General features: G+C 40.1%; 1 protein-coding gene across 12 annotated transcripts in view; it reads right to left on the bottom strand.

The window, feature by feature from the left end:
- TANC2 (tetratricopeptide repeat, ankyrin repeat and coiled-coil containing 2) overlaps positions 1-16,245 on the bottom strand; it is a 593,041-nt gene that overhangs the window by 271,433 nt on the left and 305,363 nt on the right. For 9 of the 12 annotated variants that reach the window (XM_034755956.1, XM_034755955.1, XM_034755959.1 and 6 more), the window contains one exon: positions 12,997-13,176. In XM_034755956.1, coding sequence (XP_034611847.1) covers positions 12,997-13,176 — 180 coding nt within the window. The remainder of the gene's footprint in view (positions 1-12,996; positions 13,177-16,245) is intronic. The other 3 variants (XM_034755963.1, XM_034755965.1, XM_034755966.1) reach the window with 1 other exon arrangement.

Raw genomic sequence — 16,245 nt, 5'->3', positions numbered from 1 at the left:
TATCTACAAAAACAACAAGGAGTCTGGTGGCACCTTAAAGACTAACAGATTTATTTGGGCATAAGCTTTCGTGGGTAAAAACCTCACTTCTTCAGATGCATAGAGTGAAAGTTACAGATGCAGGCATTATATACTGACACATGGAGAGCAGGGAGTTACTTCGCAAGTGGAGAACCAGTGTTGACAGAGCCAATTCAATCAGGGTGGATGTAGTCCACTCCCAATAATAGATGAGGTAGTGTCAATTCCAGGAGAGGAAAAGCTGCTTCTGTAATGAGCCAGCCACTCCCAGTCCCTATTCAAGCCCAGATTAATGGTGTTAAATTTGCAAATGAATTTTAGTTCTGCTGTTTCTCTTTGAAGTCTGTTTCTGAAGTTCTTTTGTTCAATGATAGTGACTTTTAAATCTGTAATAGAATGACCGGGGAGATTGAAGTGTTCACTTACTGGCTTTTGTATGTTACCATTCCTGATGTCCGATTTGTGTCCATTTATTCTCTTGCGGAGGGACTGTCCGGTTTGGCCAATGTACATGGCAGAGGGGCATTGCTGGCACATGATGGCATATATAACATTAGTAGATGTGCAGGTGAATGAGCCCTTGATGGTGTGGCTGATGTGATTGGGTCCTCTGATGGTGTCGCCAGAGTAGATATGGGGACAGAGTAGGCAACGAGGTTTGCTACAGGGATTGGTTCCTGGGTTGGTGTTTCTGTGGTGTGGTGTGTAGTTGCTGGTGAGTATTTGCTTCAGGTTGGGGGGGGTTGTCTGTAAGCGAGGACTGGCCTGCCTCCCAAGATCTGTGAGAGTGAGGGATCATTTTCCAGGATAGATTGTAGATCATGGATAATGCGCTGGAGAGGTTTTAGCTGGGGGCTGTATGTGATGGCCAGTGGTGTTCTGTTATTGTCCTTGTTGGGCCTGTCCTGTAGTAGCCTTAGACATGTGACCTCTCAGCACAATCCTGCAATGTAGGATCATGATGTCTAATTGAAAGGCCAGCCCCACATGAGATAGCCTCTCTGAAGAACGTGCTTGGCCATAGAGCTAATTCTTGACCATACTTAAGTTTAGATCCCCAGGGAGGACAGGCAGGCACTTTGCACTTGAGAATACAAAACTTATGGACACGTCTATCTAGTCATAGAGCATCCATGTAGTTAAGTGGAGGGACTGAAGGCTCAGGTGGAGTAGGCAACCTTGACCTTGGGATATCAGGTCTAAGTCTAGTGGAAGTGAAATGGGACATTTCACTGACAGCACCAGGAGAGTGAAGAAACAATGTTGATAGGTCCATGCAGTGGCTATGAGTATGACTCTTATCTTTAGTAATACCCTGTGAATAAGCAGAATTGGTGGGAAAGCATAGAGGAGCCTGTCTCACCATGGCAGTAAAAATGCATCTGTCAGGGAAGCCGGGCTCTGACCCCATAAGGAATAGAACTGCTGACACTTTCTGTTGGTCCTTGTTGCAAATAGGTATACTAGGGGAAACTCTAACTTCTGGAAGATTTATCTGGCTACATCTGGACAAAGAGACCTCTTGTGGTTACTCACACGATCTGCTCAAGTGGTCTGCTAGGTCATTTTGGATCCCCAGCAGGTAAGAGCTTTCCAGATCTATTGAATTGGCAACACAGAACTCCCAGAGCAGAGTCCCCTCTTGACGGACTGGAGAAGAACATTGCCACTGTGAGGAATTAACATGCGGCTTCACCTGTTCTGCTATGGAAATATTTGGCATGCCAGTCTGACACTCATGTGTAAAGCTAAGTCTTTTGAGGACCATAGACTGAGTCGGTAGAGAACCCAATTGGACCCCCGTCCCAGAGCAGACATGTCTGTCACTAGCATAAGCGCCACCTGTGGGCAGGCAAATGGAATGCTTACATATACATTGCCTGGATTTGCCCACCAATCTAGTGATGTGAGGACATAAGAGGGCACTCATCACTGAGTCCAGCTGATGGCGGCTCAGCAAATGGACTGATGCCAGCCAGGCCTGCAGAAGTCTGAGGCGTAATCTGGCATATTGAACCACCTAGGTGCAGGCCACATGTCCCAGAAACTTCAAACAGTTTTGTGCTGTTGTTATAGGGTGACCTTTCATATCTATAACAACTGATTAGATTGCCAGGAATGTGAAGTCTAAAAGAAAAGCCCTCGTTTGAGACAAGTCCAATACAGCTGCTATAAACTCTATCCTCTGGACTGGGAAGAGGAGAGATTTCTCAGCATTGCAGTCCCACGTCATTGAACACTGACCGGATCAGGGCCACACTGCTCTGTACTCGCAGTCTGGATCGGCCCTTGACAAGACAGTTGTCCAGGTAGGGGTAAACTTGAAATCCCGATTTTCGTAGGAATATAGTTATTACTGCCATAACTTTTGTAAAGACACTGGGAGCAGCTGACAAGCTAAATGGTAGTACGGTGAACCGGTAGTGATTTTGATGTACCAGAAATCAGAGGTTCTTCCTGTGAGAAGGTATCTTGTTAAGCTGCCAATTACGTTGACAGCACCAGGCTCGACGGAACCTTTTGCTGTGCCAGAGCCAACTATACCAACTTAGGCACTGATTTGGAGGAGGAAAAGTGCTTAGATTTAAGGTGCACTCTATCTGATTCCTTCTTGCTCGTCTATATCTTTCCTGGCCTAGGTGAGGGAGCTCACTGCTGGGATTCTGATAATGCTAGAGGTGCACTTTTCACTGAAGCTGCAGCATTCAGCACTGAGTCAGACTAGGATGGTTCAGACAATGGCCTCAGTATTGCCTCCACTAGCAGAAATTTCAGCGTAGCCTCCCTGTCCTCCTTTTTTCCAGGTTTGAATTCCCTGCAAATCTGGCACCAGTCTTTCATGTGTGCTTCACCTAGGCTCTTCAGGTAACCATTGTGCGGGTCACTCACTGGCATAGGCCTCGAGCAAGCAGCACACGGCTTGAAGCCCAGCAACTGGGGCATACCTTAGTGCTATCAGCAGAAACCTTGAAACGAGGAGAAACAAGTCCAAAAAACTTCGTTGGTATTTTTTTACACAACTAAAACTTACTAACTATGCTAACTACTAGACCAATTATATTATATACAATATTATACACAAAGCTGAGAGAGAACTGTTCTGGTATTGAACAGGGGTTCCAATGACCATCAAGGGCAGTAAGAAGTAACTCCCTAGAGGGGCTAGGGCAGCTCTTCATGACAATGGCATGTGGCACCAGAGGGAGCTTGAGCCGCCCAACAGGTCTGAGGGGAAAAAAATTCTGACAGCCGTGCGCTGAGTGTGCAGACGTCAAGAGTGGAATGCACATATGAAATCACTCAAAGAAAAGCATTATCAGGCTTCTTACAGTGTTTTTACTTTTGTTTCCCCTATCTCTTCTTTCTTCTTATTTTGTGTCCCTGACCGGGAGAGGGGGAGGCATAGCCTCCATGCTTCCAAGATGAGAAGAAAATAAAACCGTAAGGAGAAAACTAGATTAAGTTTATATAATCTGGGGCAGTGTTTCAGCACTCGGCCTTTCTTTCCCCTGCTGGTGGCACAACATGACCTTCTGTCCTTTAATCCTCTGTCGTAGTATGGGAGAAGAGAAAGACATGGGCCATACGTCGTTGAAGTCAGGAAATGTAAAAACTAGATGTTATGGATTCAAACTGACTACAGCAGAAAAAGAACAGCAGGATAAAACAAAGTTGAAACTCCAGAGAAACAACAAAGTAGCAAAAAGGGAGGCTTCTTTAACTTAATCTTAACCCTTAGCTTCTCAGCAGGATGAAAAATGGTCAACAGCTTTAATAAGCTGTCAAAATACAGGTTCATCTTGATATTTAAATAAGTCCCCTCATATGGTTCTTGAAAAAATATTGATGAATTTGCAGGTCAGGCCTACAGCACCTAAACAGTCCATTTCAGAAAGGGAGGCCTTTGGAGAAAGAGTGTAAAGATTTGGAAGGCTGTAAAAGCCTGGAGATTGGAGGTCCAAGAACTGTGGTAGAGTCATCAAAGGATTAACCATTATACTTGCCCGTCAATGTAGAGGAGCTGCAAGCTGAGCATGGGTAACCCACTGAATGTCATTCACAAAAGGAATGGGGAATTGTACTTAATCCACAAATAAGAAAATCTCAGTAAGTGCAGGCCTTAAACTTGATTAAGTTCTGAGCAATCACAACAAAACTGTGAAGCCTTAAATGTCGTAGGGGTACCAAGCATGCTATTCGGATCTGCGTGGCAGGATTGGCAAGGCCAGTCATGGACAACCAGACTGATCTATACTTGTCCTTCCTGAAGTCCCACAGACTATGTGGATCAGTGGAACTTTGGAAGGTCCATGAGAAGGTGAGAAGTTTCTCCAGAGGATAGAGTGAACATTCCTGTGGAGCTGGGTAACTACTGCAGTCTCTGCACAGATTGGGCATACCGAGCCCGCACCTCTGCACAGTGTGGAATCACTGACACATATGACAAGAATAGAAAGTACCTGGCAGAATCAAAAAGGCAGAAACAATTTAAAAAGCTTCTCTTAAATAAAAGTAAAAATGCATGTGGGCGTTCAAAAAAAAATCTTGGCCTTAATGTGGTACTTTTCAGAGGAACACTGTACTTAATTCTTAGGATTTTTCATAGTCTAAGCTCTTTGGGGCAGGGAACTTGCCTTCCTACCTGTCAGCAGAGTGTCTCACACTATATAAATAATTACCAATTCATTACAAACACAATGTTACCAGATTATTTAGGGTAGTAATGAGCATATCATTTATTTACATATAAAGAATGCATTGATAACTGGAAACGAATTATAATAAAGCATTAAAACAGACTAAGCTAATATGAAACTGGATACCATTCTAAGCCTGTTTTTTATATCTTCTAGGACATTTCTTGGCTCTAAAATAAATAACTAATATTTTAAAATAACCTTATTTTTACTATGTCACTCTTCTGAAGAAAAACATATCTGCATTCTTAGACTTTTCGTTATAGAAAAGGAAACCCCAGAGGACCACAGCATAAAGTAAAAATAGTTCTAAGCATCCCAGCAGACTCTAGGTTTTTGGACTATAGTGCAGGATATTTTTAAAAATAAAACAGTATTTCCAGAAGGAATGGGAAACAATTCCTTTTGGGTAAAGGCTGAGCTTCATATAATCTGTTTTCCAGAAGAACACACACGTGACAGTTAACTTTTCTTAACATGAGGCAGCTTGAAGATTCTTCCAAAACGTTGAATTTGTCAGTGCTCCAATGCTTTCTTTTTCAGAAAGAATTATAGCTTTCGTTTCCTGCTTCTTTGTTGCTAAGATGAAAGTTGCTTTTCAGAGCCCAAAATATTTCACATATTTAACGTGAAGTTTTGGTCCAGTCCTATAGTCTTTATTCATGCAGAATTCACATTAAAGACAGTAGGATAATAAAGCTAGACTACACTCCTTTCCATACGTTAAAATCTTGCTATTGCTTGTTGGTCTCTTCAACTACAGTCCAATCACCCTTCTCCCCTTCAACTCAATACTCACTGATTGAGATGCCTACAACCGTGGTGTTTACCTCCTCACCTCAAAACTTACTACTGGAATCAATTGTTATCAGTGTCAACGCTCTCCGTTCCACAGAAACTGCTCTTGCTAAAGTCTTGAATGACCTCTTCCTGGCTAAATCTCAAAACCATGCTTTATGAGTGTAACGTCTACGTTGAATGTATTCACCAAGCCATCTCCCTCACCACTTTCAAATCCCTTTGCAAAAGTCACTTCTGCCACAAAAGCTAAGAGTTGTGAACCACAGGATACATTTGGGGGACAAGAAAGGGAGAAGGAGCCTCAAGCTATATTTCTGGGGATCTTATCATCCTAGTCCATTTCCTTCTCCATGCTTGTTTGATGACCACTTGAAATGGAAATCTGTTCCTGAACTAAATTTTCTTTATGACATGCCCAACATAACTTTATGATTTTAGGGTTTCTCATAAGTGGCTGGCCCTGTTGATATTTTCTGCAAGAGGAACAAAAAAGCATGGAGATATTTGTTCTGAGGAAACCCTCCTCCCCACAGCATGTCCCCCCCCCAAAAAAAAATTAGATAGATTTAATAATTAGAATGGAAGGGTGGACTGCAGGTCAAATTTTGCCAAAAGTGTTCTTTTACAAATATATTTTGGTTAATGAAAAAACCATGAACTCAAATTACTTCCAAGATATCAGCTTCCTTAACTTACCTCACTAGGCCCATATATTCCTGTACACAAGTCATTAGCAAAAGCTTATAACTTGGTTAAGAGTATTTTATAGAAGACCATGAACCGAATTCTGCTCTCAGTTACACTAGCGAAAATATAAAGTTACTCCGAATGTATGTCAGTGTAAGGGCTGGTCCCCACTTAGTCCGGACTTCGGACTAAGGTACGCAAATTCAGCTACGTTAATAACGTAGCTGAATTCGAAGTACCTTAGTCCGAACTTACCGCGGTCCAGACGCGGCCGGAAGTCTCCCCCCGTCGACGCCACGTACTCCTCTCGGCGAGCTGGAGTACCGGCGCCGACTGTGAGCACTTCCGGGATCGATCCCAGAACATCGATGGCGTGCCGCCGGACCAGCCGGTAAGTGAAGACTAGGCCTAACTGACAAGATAATTTGCCCCCATATGTGTTATAATATCCTCACAGCATATTATAAGTATGAATTAAAGATTTGGGATGGCCTGAACTCAGAATTTTATTTACTGTTGCCCGGGGTACTTTCAATTAAGAAATCAAATCCAAATCAACTTTTCTAATGAAGGTCTTTCTTTTGCCTGTAACGTCATAGGATGATCTAAATATGACCTACACCTACATCATGTTCTCAAACCGTGGTTCAAGCATTTAACTCTGTTACTCTCAGTTCAAAATCTACTCCACACTAAGAAGCAATTCCCTGGAACCTTTCTATGCCTATCGGCAGCGACGTAGCCAGAAAAAAAACAAAAAACGTATGTGAAGCCAGGTACAAGCCAGATTTCTTCATACGTCATAAATGAAGAGATGCCCATTAAAATATATATTTTGGTAATTAAAAACAAATCTTTGCATCTGGGGTTTACAGCTTGTATATCAATTTTCAGGTTGTTTCATTTTCAAAGAGCAGAGATAGTAAACACTGGAAACCAGGATTTTCAGTGGAAATTCTAACACAACTTTAGCTAGTTCAATATGCATAGAATCATAGAAGATAAGAGTTGGAAGAGACCTCAGGAGGTCATCTAGTCAAACCCACTGCTCAAAGCAGGACTAACCCCAACTGATTCTCATCAATATTACTGATTCTATTCAAAATCAGAAAACAGCATACATACAGCTGAAGAATCATATATATCAAAGTATTATCGCCTATAAAATTAAGGAAAAGGTAGTAATTCATTTAATCCAAACTTTTCCTTATTTCAGCAGACATGTCAGATCACAAAAATGCTTTAAGCTCACAACCTTCTGTTGGCCTATCGATTTACAAAGCAACTATTATGCCATATTGTGCCACATGATGCAGGACTTTGCTTTTAAAAGAAAATGGAAATATGTGAAAAACTCCTTTAAAACTTTTATGAAGGTCCTATAAAAAGAGCTTAGGAATCATATGCTAACTCCTGTTTGCAACCTAAAAAGCATACTTGTCTTTATAATCTCATTCTCCAAAGCAGACTAGAAAGACTAATAATTCCATTACCATCACTCCTTGAGTAATTAGAAATGCTCATTTGGGAGTATTCTATATTCATTCTCATGAAAACAATGCAGGTAGATTAGCTTTCAGGTACAGAATTACAAGGCTTCCTTATTATAATTATATACCTCTTTGTAATATGATTGTCCTTAACATAAGGCCACTTGTAATCTTTGGAGGGAACAGAATTATATGCAACATAGCCTTACAAATTTTACTTTTGATCGTGTTAGGTGCCGAGCACTCTTCACTCCTTTCAGTGGAAGTGGAGGGCAATCAATGCGGATCAGAAATTGACTCAAGTTTTCTTTTTAACACACATAAAAAGGTGTCAACTAATCAAGCTTTGACTCCCCTGGGGTTGACTGTGACCAGCTAGCATGTTTTAAAAAACATNGGTCAAGCTTTGACTCCCCTGGGGTTGACTGTGACCAGCTAGCATGTTTTAAAAAACATTAAAATGTGCATGAGGTGGGTGAGAGCAGGGTTGGGTGGGGGGTGTGGAGAGGATGAGTGGTGTTAATGAGTGGAAGAGTGAAGAGAATTCTAGGAGGGGGACAGGTGGGTAAACAGGTATATGGTGAAGGCAGGAAAATGTTGGGAAGCCATAGATGTACATGGTATCTGGGAGAGAAGAGGGCCATGTGTGGGGAGTTCCTGTGATAGTGAAACCAGAGTAGTAGACTGGCATGGGCCTGGGATGGGGAGTTCAGTCTCTATACGCCAAGGCATTAATGCCAAAAAAGCTCCTTGTGGCACTGCTATCTCAGCTCCCCTGTACATCAAGGCAGCGCCATGGATGAAGCTGAGGTGAGGAGCAGGAGTCCACAAAAAAACCCCAGATACATCAACACTTGGGGATTGATCTCCTCTCCCGCATTCCCACGCCCAGAGCCCCTTTTGCATACCACATGTCTCCCTAACACAATCCCCCTTCCCTACACACAGTTCTCCTCAGCCCATGTCCATCTACCTGCCCCACTAGCCATCCCCAGTTCCCCCAACACCAGCAAGCACCACCGTGGGGAGCAGGGAAGTGACTGTGTGAGAAGGGTATGGTGGTGAGCAGGGTATGTGAGGGGGTTAGGACAGAGAGAGCACCCTTAGTTTGGTCCTCACTTCTCTCTCTGTTTTGGGAACACCATCTTACTCTCCTTGAGTTCATTCCACCACAGAAAATACTGCTGGGTGGTAAACAGAGGGTTATTACCTGAGGATATGGGAGCTTTGCTAGGGACAAAGTTCCTTAACATGGCAGATAAATCTCTCCTCCCATTTTCCTTTTGTTTATTCTTCAAAGCAGAGAGGTAGGGAAGCTCAGAGAACAGATCAGACAACAGTGACCAAGTCTCGGTGCACAAGAACAAAGAGCAAAGCATAGGAGTATATGCCCACCTAGAATTTCAAGAACTATAAAGCACCAGAAGAGCAACATCACTCAGTGAGAGAAAAAAAGTCAAAAAAGAATGCAGTGATCCATGATGTGTGCTTTCAGGGTAACTTGATTCCTTATCATAAGAGTATCTTTAAAATGCATTGGACATTGAAAGTCTATGATGGAGTGTTAAAATTATGCACACTAGTGTCAGAGGGGAAAAAAAGAAAGTTATCTGTTAACAATGAACTGCAAAAGTGTGGAATTCCATAGCCCAAGTTTCTGATAATTAGCTATTGAAATCTAATTCTTGTTGCTCTCTTATTTTATTATTTTACTCGTTACATGCTTTTCTACTTTCTACTGGACCTTCACTATTATTACTATTAAAGGTAATTTATATAGAGCTGCAAATTTACACAGAGATTTTCAGGGTTAGACATATTACCTGTCCCCAAAAAGCTTATTATACAGGCATACAGATTGATCTGAAAATTGAAATAAACAGCATATTCATCTGTACCCACCCAATACTCTAACTTACTGTCTCTGTGCTGCCATAAATTAGACCTAGTTTAACCCCAATTTATCTCTGCTTGTGTCAGTAATGTTGAAAATACTATGGAGATGTTGCTTTCAGTCCCATGAAGAAGAACCTCTTAAAAGCAACATGAATTGGCTGTAACAGGACATCTAACCCCTCCAGTCCACCTTAAGTTTGGCATCTCTAAGTTGGTCTGTAACTCTGCATCTGTCTTGTTTCAAAATGTGGTCACATGGAGAGGAAACTATTGTTCAAGATTGCCAAAATTATTTGGGATGTAAAGGAGAAAGCATATTTTATACTGATGATGTGAGATTTTGAGTCCTTTTCAATGTTATTGCTCAATGACCTAAAAACCTTGAACCCTGTTTAAAATGGTTAATAGGGAGGCTCTTACTGAATCCTCTAGCTTTAAGGTGAATTGAAGGAAGAGAAATTCAGGCCTAAGTTAAGTCAAGAGAAGTTTTGTCACTGACATTAATGCAGCCATGATTTCACCCAAAAGGAAATACTTTCACTTCGGTCCAAGTATCTTTGTCAAGATTTGACATGTGAAATAGGAAAAAGACACGTTTTCTAAAAAGAAATCTAAAAATATTTTTTCCAGCTCTGAATTGGCAAATACTACAAACATTTTCTCTGAAGCATTCATTTTAAAACTTAATTTAAATGAAACGTATTTCTTCAAACTTAAGTGCCTAGTAAAAATGATCTGTCCTCAATTTCAAAGCAACGAGTAAACAGCAAAGAAGCCTTTTTGCATGGAAATATGATGTACTACTCAGAAGTGAATTTTAAACTAGTATTTCAGAGGAAAATCTCACCTTCCCTGCTTCTGATTGGGAGAATTCTCAAACTTCTAACAAAATCAAAGATGTAGCTATATATAGCTAATATTATAAACTACATGGAAATCTAGCAAAGGACTGGCATGTAACCAATATACCAGTCTTTAATTCTCTAGAAATGTCCAGTACAGCCAAAGATGCAACATGACCATCACACCAATACCATTATTTGGGGGATCACATGCATGCATTCCACATGAAAACCATTTTTAAATTATCTCTGAGCTATTCATTTATAATAGCAATAATGTCTTCATTGCAGGGCATTCCATGGAGAGTAATGATCTCTTGGGACTAATGGCCTATATGTGGATCATTAGTCCGAGGAAGAGTGTTTCCTTTATTGTAATCATTTAAATATTCACCAGCAACAACAAAAATCATTATTTTAAGCAATTATTTGTTTTCACTCTTGTGCAAACAATGATGTACCTATTGTTAACAAAAAAGGCACTTCCATTCTTAGACATGTAAAGTCACTGAAAGAAACATCAAATGTTAGAAACAACTCTTCAGCCCTTCCATATGGTTAAACATTTTGTAGGGGAAGTCCAAAAAATATGTAATTCTTATAACACATTTTTTATATTTTATAGGAGTTTTCCAACAATTGTTAACTGAAGAAATACAATCACATGGAAAACTATTTTGTTTTTATTCTCAGCCCCACTCCACAGTTTGTTTGTGTTAGTTGATCTGTATTGTCAACCATTAATGCAGAAAGGAAAGTTACTCATCCATAGCTGGAGTTCTCAAAGTATATTGCCTGGAAAGACCCAGGCTCATTCATCCTAGTTCCCTGCTTCTTTGGAGTCCTCATTTGATATTCTCAATTGCTGCAAAAGAACTATGGGCAGTGGGGAGATGGGCCCTTACATAACTTCACACTAAATGTTTTGATTCATGGAGCCCTGATGACACATGTGCAACTCTGCAAAGGCAAGATACTCTCAGTGCTCCAGTAACAGGTAAGTCATCTTTCTTTTTTCTTACATGTGTCTATCATTGTGACAGCAAGGATTTTTAAAGAATCCTACAGTATAATGGAAATGGGACGCTGGAACCCAAACTGAAGGATGGGATGAGTTCTAATTTGCTTCATTTTTCTGTTGACCGCAAGGGGCAGAGCTATCGGTGGGAAAGCACACAAAGCCTAACTTAGAGAAGCAGTCTCCAGTTTTGCACTCACAATTAATTAAGCATACATGCTGTATCACAACACAAAGATAGCTATCCGCTGTGAAGATAACGGAGCACTGAATGCTGCTTATCAGAGCTTACAACTAAACTGAACCCACAGTTCCAAGGGATCAAGTCAATACTGATATTACAGAAACATACACTACATCTACCATTGCATTATTATTAATTTTTATTTTTATTACAATAGTGCTTAGACACCCCAACCAGGATTAAAGTGTCATTGTAATAGACATTATACAACCATATAGTAAGAGTCAATCTTTGTCCTGTAGAATTCACAATCTAAATAGACAACATAAAAGTTGGAAGAGTTCATAGATTTCAAGGCCAGAAAGGATCACTGTGATCATCTTGCTGCACATAGGCCATTGAATTCCCCTAAAATAATTCCTAGATAATTATTCTAATTGTTAAACATCTACACCTCACTTTCAGTTTGAATTTGTCTAGCTTCAACTTCCAGCCATTGGACCATGTTATAACTTTCTCTGCTAGACTGAAGAGTCCATTATTAAATATTTGTTCTTCATGTAGGTACTTACAGACCAGTGTGCTTCAATTAACAGCCTACGAGCCAGATCTGACCTCAAAGAGCCTTCTGTTTGGCCTGTCAGGCACCAGTGGCTCCATCCCACTCCCCTCCTGCTACTCTGCCCCAGGCTCCCGATGGCTTCAGCCCCTGCGCTTTCCCTGCCAATCCCAGCTGCAGTGTCCCTATGATGACCAGTCTCTGAGCACCTAGTGGGGGAGTTGAATCCTGAGGGGCTTTTGAAAATCCCATTAGATGCCTATCTGCATCTTTAAGCACCTAAATACCTTTACAGATCTGGTCCACAGAAACCAAATAAATTACTTAAAATAAACTTGTTTAAAAACATACATGAAATGTCACTCTATGTGCTGCAACAAATAATGTACAGTTTGCTGAAGTCCCTTTCTCTCAGCATGCAAAAATTTAACATGTTACTTAAACTGCTGAAATGTCTCCATCTGTTGGCTGACTTGAGCAAACTGATTCATGAGGAGACTGGAATTAAGTATTTTCTGGTACTACTTACAACATCCCTGAAAAACTAGAATGTGTGCAAACCAGATGATTATTTAAAGACTAGATAGGTCATGCTGTTAAACTGAGATCCAACCCATTTTCCTACAGTAATTTAATATTGCAAACATGGGTGTATATTCCAATTACAAAATCTTGTGACTCCAGCAGGCCATGTAGTTAACTAATGAAGATTTGTGCAAAGAAACTTGTTTGGTGAGCTTTATCTAAAATTTTGCACTGACCGATTTTAAAAGCCCCACTGAACTTATTTAAAGTCCTTACCAGTTAATTTCTTCACAGGTTGGAGCCGAACACTGATAGACTGATGTGTGAGTAAGGGGGAGGATGGAAGAGAGCGAGACATGCCCTCCATAATCCGAATGTGCTGCATACCTTCGGTCACTGGGAGTGGTGGAATAGCGTAGTCTGGTTCAAAAGCACAGTCGTTCTCTGTGGAGGTGCCTGATAGGAATGTAAAAATAAAACAGAACGGTTTGTAATAAAAGGCAGCCTACTGTTTTTATCAATTCCTAGACTCAGGAATTTGCTGGCTTAGGTTGGCTAGAGACTTTCTAATATTTCCATACTATTTCTCTCAAAATCACACAAACTTTTTAGTATTGGACTGCTCCTTCTCATGCTCATCTTACAAAATGTTTATGCTTCCCATGAAGAAATTACATTTATACAATAGCAAAGAGGTGAATGTCTCATATAGAGTAACGAACAACGTAACTAGTTAGATTTTAAGTTTTATCATTTTACTTTGTTAAGCATTCTAGAGTGATCAGTTTTAATGTAATTACTACCCTGGTGAATAATTGATTTTTTTCAGCCAACAAACCATTCATTTTGGTTCTGAAAATTGTTGGAATTTGTCAGCAAATTGGAAAAGTCCACTCAGCTTCAAAAAACTGTGTGTGCATGCGCATGTCCTTCTTATAACCTTTAGCCCAGTGGTTAGGAGGCCACTTGCCTTGGAGATGGGCGGTCCAGGTTTGAGTCCCCACTCTGGAGCAAAGACTTGAACTCAGATCTATCTCCTGTCAGGTGAGCATCCTAATCACCAAGTTTACAGGCTATTCAGGGGTTGGTTGCTCTCAGTGTCTCCTTTTGAAACGGTTCCACATTGCACAAATATTTAAATACTCATTGGAGCAGGGACTTGAATTCAGGTCTCGCTTCTACCAGGTAAGTATCCTTACCACAGGACTATAGGTTATTCTGCAGTCAATCTTTCTTATTGAAGCTGTTCGACTTTCTATAAATGCTTAAATATTAATTGGGCAAAAGAGCAAGAAAGAGTGGGAGAATGACTTTAGACTGGGAGATAGAAGATATAGACTCAGATCTTCTCTCTGTCTGGATTACACGGTGCATCAATATTTACCGTCTTCATTTTACCTGCTTCTTCACTTTGTAATATGATTTATTTATTAATTTGAATTTTTACTACTCTGCAATAAAAGAGCACCTCCTAAAACTCCAAGTGCTCTTGATAATCTTTCAAAAATACACTAATAAATGATGATTCACAGGTTTGTACTCACTTGTATCAGTTTTTGTACTCTGTCATGGTAGCTATAAATGTATATTGTATTCTATTTTTCAATTTCATTGCTGCTTTAAATAATTAAATACTTACATTATTTTATTTAAAATAAATATATTTATAAATGTATAAAATATATTTACATTCCTAAATACAAATATTCCTAAAATAAAAATTTTGTTTGACATAGTTCAGAGTTTTGTTTTGTTTATAGAAGGATATTTGTCAATAGATATACAGAAATTCTTACATTAAATGATATAAAATAGATCTATTTTAAAATAAAGTGTAAGGAGTCTGTTCATAAAGGTTTTCAAATGTATTGTTTCTTATGATTTATAATCCCAAATAGATTTCCTCCCACCCCAGCAAAAAGATTCCTGTCTGGTGCACACATCTAAACTTCCAGAATCTCAGACTAGTCAGAAATCTTTAGGCTCTAAAAACTACAGAATTAACAGACCTTAATGTGTATTTCATGCAATTTTATAGGACCACACAGAAACAGATCCCTTAGATTTCTATTTGTCCAGTGATGCTATCCACTGCTCTTTTCACTTCTCCACTCTCATTTATTAGAATGACAGAGGAGCTGCGAAAGATGGAGTCTGTTACCTTATTATTTCTTTGATTACCATTCTTGTAGAACAGCAAATCGGAGCTAAGTTGCTGGCTTACAGATGAGAAGTCGTACTTACAAGGTTACCTGCTAATGGACAGACTAGATTTACTCAGAGCAGATGCTGAGTCAGAGGCTCAACTGGTGTAAATCAGCAGAGTGGAGCTATGCTAATTTACACCATCTGAGAATGTAGCTCATGTTTCTCTGATTCTTAAACACTTTATTCAGATAGAGAACTCTAAATTTTCTGCAGCCTTATCACTAGGTACTAAAGAGCCTTTGGGCTAAGTAAAATATCTTTACCGAATTGAATTGTTGCCTTGTTTGAATTCAGGTGATAATTTTAGAATCTAAGGGTATGTCTACACTACCTGCCGGATCGGCGGGCCGTGATCAATCCAGCGGGGGTCAATTTATCGCATCTAGTCTAGACGCGATAAATCGATTCCCGAGCGCTCTCACATCAACTCCTGTACTCCACCGCCGCGAGAGGCACAGGTGGAGTCGACAGGGGAGTGGCCACAGTCGACTCAATGCAGTGAAGTAGGTCTAAGGTTATTCACATAGCTGAAGTTGCGTAACTTAGATCAATGCCCCCCCAGTGTAGATCAGGCCTAATTGAAGCTCCTCAAGGAACAGTGCCGTCAAACGGTTCATTTCATTTGTCCTTGTTCTTTTTTCAAGTTCAAAGTTTAGTTTGTATCTCACTGCCACTCATTTCTGCAATTGCTCTTGAGCCCCCTTCTATCCAAAGCCCTACCAAACAAAACAAACCAACCAAAGAAGAGGAAATTAATAAAAGATCTACAAGAAACTCACAACTCTACCTCAAAGAGAGGCTTACCTCTAGAAAGGGAAAAGTGTGAGAGAAGTCCACTGAAGTTCTCTGTGAACTTTGCTATTGATTTTCTATGGAAGGTACTCAGATATGATGGCATGGGGTGGCAGTATCCCAGTTATTGCAATATAAGCAAACCGAAGACTGATGGGAATTATTATTATTATTTTAATGTAGAGAACATTTGGAAGCAGAATTAATTTCTCCCTGCAACGTATGGAATAAGCAGATCTTTGCTTGTGATCCAGGTTACTTGATGCTCCTTCTCCAGTTACTAACTTTACCAGAATTTTTAAGCAAATATTCTGAATATTCAATAAATTGGGACAAACTGCTAACAATTGTACAGATACATTTGAATGATATTCTAGATATGTATATTTGCCATACTGTATGCAGAGAAGCAAAAAGAAATGTGGACACTGAGTAAGTAATATGGAAAATTATGATTTATCCATTAAGACATCCTTGGTTTTGCTAACTGATGGTCAAGCTCTTACTTAAATAGAAGAGGGAAAA

Source organism: Trachemys scripta, chromosome 23 (genome assembly GCF_013100865.1).
Source record: "Trachemys scripta elegans isolate TJP31775 chromosome 23, CAS_Tse_1.0, whole genome shotgun sequence".
Classification (NCBI taxonomy): domain Eukaryota; kingdom Metazoa; phylum Chordata; order Testudines; family Emydidae; genus Trachemys; species Trachemys scripta.
Note: the sequence above shows the minus strand (reverse complement) of the source record. Positions and strands in the feature narration are given on the sequence as shown.